Source organism: Zingiber officinale, chromosome 9B (genome assembly GCF_018446385.1).
Source record: "Zingiber officinale cultivar Zhangliang chromosome 9B, Zo_v1.1, whole genome shotgun sequence".
NCBI classification, from domain to species: domain Eukaryota; kingdom Viridiplantae; phylum Streptophyta; class Magnoliopsida; order Zingiberales; family Zingiberaceae; genus Zingiber; species Zingiber officinale.
Genome location: NC_056003.1, coordinates 5,103,657 through 5,107,080, shown reverse-complemented (window position 1 = coordinate 5,107,080; position 3,424 = coordinate 5,103,657). Strand labels below are relative to the sequence as shown.

The following is a 3,424-nucleotide window of genomic DNA, read 5'->3' as shown; positions in this document are numbered from 1 at the left end:
TGTGCTTTATGGAGATGAAAGAGATAAGTGTTAGACAAATTTTGGTTTACATGAGATATGTTATGTCCTAATTAAATACAATATTTGTTCACATGCTATGCTTTGTTCATAATATTTATTCATATGCTTTTGCTTTAGTTTACATGGGATATATTTAGATTTGTCATTATTTTACCATTACTTTACAATTACTTTTATAAATACTTGAAAAAAGAAAATAGAGCTGAGTATGTCTCATTTATGGATTCTAGTCACATAGCTACATACAGTGTAGGCAAAGAAAATAATAAATTGTCACAACATATTATTACTCAGTTGGGAGCATCGAATAGAGATAATATCTACTTCATCTCATATGTAAAATTTTAATTATTTATTAGTTCTTATTACATAAGAGTCAATATTATTAACTTGCAGATATTAAGTTTAAGAATGCTCTAAGATGACAGATAGTTGTATAGAAGATGAAGCCAATCCGGAATGGTTGGGACGTAAAGTATGCTGCTGATCATGTAGTTCTTCTTCTCCAGAAGATGAAATTGTGGAGGAGAATTCTAATTCTCTCAGACTTGGCTCTACTGAGGAAAAGAAAGGCTTGGGTGGCATCTGTATATCATTCACGTCTCCTTCAAGCATCTCTATTACACTGCTCATGGATGGCCGGCTACTTGACTTTATTTGGATGCACCAAAGTCCCACCATGGACAACTTTCTCTCCATTTCACTGATTACAATCTCTTCAATATCATGACTGCTCTCACTTACATGCAGCTGAACAAGTTTGTCGTAGACCCAAGAAGGATAATAAACCTGACTGGTGTTCTCAGCTCTCGCATCTACATTATGTCTCCCGCCGGCCATCTCCATTAGCAGCATTCCGAAGCTGTAGACATCCGACTTGTCTGATATGATCCCAAAATTTCTCGATATCAGCTCGGGTGCTATGTATCCTATCGTGCCTCTGGTAACGCTTATGGATATTACGTTCTTGTCCTTTGGGTACAATTTTGCAAGCCCAAAGTCTGAAATCTTGGGAATGAAGTTGCGATCGAGGAGGATGCTGTGGGGCTTGATGTCGAAGTGCAAAATTTGCATGTCGCAGCCCTGATGGAGGTAGTTGATGCCTCTAGCAATCCCCAGGGCCACCTCATGGAGCTTCTCGACAGTGAACGTGTTTCCCCTGTTGGCAGAGAAGATGTACTTGTCGAGCGAGCCATTGGGCATGTACTCGTAGATGAGTGCTCTCTTTGATCCCTCGGAGCAAAACCCAACCAAACGCACCACGTTGATGTGGTGGATCCTGCCGATCGTGGAGACCTCGCTGATGAAGTCTTCGCCGTGGAACTTGGAGCTGCCGACAAGCATCTTGACGGCAACAGGGAATTTACCAAGAATGTATCCTCTGTACACTGAACCAAAGCCGCCTTGGCCTAGTTTTTCTCTGAAGTGGCTCGTCATAGCTATGATGTCGCTGTAGGCGTAGCGTGTGGGAGTTAGAGTTTGCTGGATTTGCAGAAACTTTTCAACTGAGTCGATGGGTTTTCTAATTGTCTTCCAATAATTGTATGCGAGGAATGCATAAATTGATAGAGGTGGCATCACAAATCTGCAAACTGTGGTAACAAGTGAAAAGCGAACAAACTAATTATGCATTCGGACAATATTAACATATTAAGTAGTGTTACTGCATGCATGCAGATGGAAAATCAATGAAGTAAAAGCATATACCTAGCAGACAAAGAGCTAAATCTAGTGCAATGACTAAGACCATTGTAAAACCGAAGATAACGTGATTATGGTTGCGCGCACTGTCCGCCGAGTAGACGCAACTTAAAAATTCCAATTCGCCAAAGAGGGTAACGAATATCCGCCATGTCAAGTCGCTGGAATAATAATAATATGCATCTGACCTGCAGAGCTAGCAATTAATTTGTAAGAAAAGAGTGAAAACACTTGATAATTAAGGTTAATTGAATGTTATTTTCCTACCAAAAGTCTTTCCAACAGTACTCGAAAACGTTAAAGGGTGTGAAATCCCATCCAATCCAGACTCCTTTTGCCAGGAGTTCAAATACATCCATGTCAAGACTGTAATAGGAATCTAGGTCAACTGGAAATAAGTTTACGAATCTACATGAGTTGTTGAGGTTGCCTATTGCATATGCATCGTCGTCAACGATGGCATATGTTGTCGAGCTATTCTCCCCAGTAAGACAATGGATGGGCTTGTAAAGATCGCTATGAATTTCCTGTTTGCAGCTCATAAAACTAGCCCATCTTCCATTAGGATTTTCAATCTGACTAAGTGTAAGCCAGTCTGCATATGTAGGATTATTGTAACGAAATTCAATTAAGGCCCGAAGGAACATTATTTTGCTGCGGAAAAGTGTATTTAGGGGGAAGGGTGCACTGGGAAGAACGCATTTATTAGAACCTGTGGCATAACCGGCATAGACGAGCCTGAAGCGCGATTGATTATATGATATTTCGGTGACCAAGTACTTGTCTGTGGATGACAACTTATGCAAGACTGCATCTTTTCCTGATTCACAGATGAGCTCAAACTCTGGCTTACCGCACCACTCTGGGTCGCTTTGTAGGCGGAACGGGTAGTGGATATCGACAAGGACACCGCAAGAGGAATTCCAGCTTTTATTTTGAGATCCTCCGAGCACTCCATTTGTAAGAAAGAATAAGAGGAGAAGAGAAGTGGAGAAGAATTCTGTTGTAGATCTTTTCATGATCTCTCGATCTCCCTCTGTAATATAATTTTGTTGGTGCTCAATTGGTAGCGTTGCTTTAAAAAGAGCAACGTACAGTTGTAGTTCATGATCACATGATTCCGTGGCGCAATTTTTTCCACATTTTGTTTGGGAAACGAGGGGCTCACATGGATTCTTAGCCGTCAAAGTCAATTAGTATTTACTGAGCAAGTCTTCCGATGTTGATCCGTGGACTTAGCCAAGCAAGCATAGGCAATGGATTTCGTTCGTAGACGATGAATAAAATTAAATAGCCAATTGCCTCTGTTTATCCATTTCATCTGATTAACTCGACCATATTTATTTAATTCTACTTATCTATCTACCTGATTAATTCAATCAGTCTATTCGACATGGCCTTTTCTGGTCCAATTCAATAACCTACGTTGTAGGTTACGCACAAAATTTTTCGACAGAGTATAAATCATGGATAATTATTAGTCATTAATATAAGTGACTAAGTACAGAAGAGGATTATCCCGAGGGAACAATTTAAAAGAAAACATGCAACATCATTTTGTCACGCAAATCCATGTCAAATCATCACCAATAATAATAATAATAATAATAATAATAATAATAATAATAATGTATAAAAAAATCTCAAATGAAATTTTAAAAAAATGAAAAAGAAAAAGCTTCAATTTATTTTTTTTCAGAAA

The 3,424-nt window shown here is 39.0% G+C and overlaps 1 protein-coding gene across 2 annotated transcripts; it reads right to left on the bottom strand.

Moving 5' to 3' along the window:
- Positions 1–284: 284 nt before the first annotated feature.
- LOC122022417 (rust resistance kinase Lr10-like) lies at positions 285–2,751 on the bottom strand. 2 transcript variants are annotated; one of them, XM_042580408.1, is made up of 4 exons: positions 2,435–2,751; positions 1,990–2,317; positions 1,729–1,910; positions 285–1,613 (listed from the first exon to the last, which is right to left on the bottom strand). In XM_042580408.1, the coding sequence occupies exons 1-4, from the start codon at positions 2,739–2,741 to the stop codon at positions 427–429; spliced, it is 2,004 nt and encodes a 667-aa protein (XP_042436342.1). In that variant the 5' UTR covers positions 2,742–2,751; the 3' UTR covers positions 285–426. The 2 variants fall into 2 exon arrangements, with proteins under 2 accessions (XP_042436342.1, XP_042436341.1); XM_042580407.1 differs by having other exon boundaries at positions 1,990–2,751.
- Between the last annotated feature and the right edge of the window lie 673 nt (positions 2,752–3,424).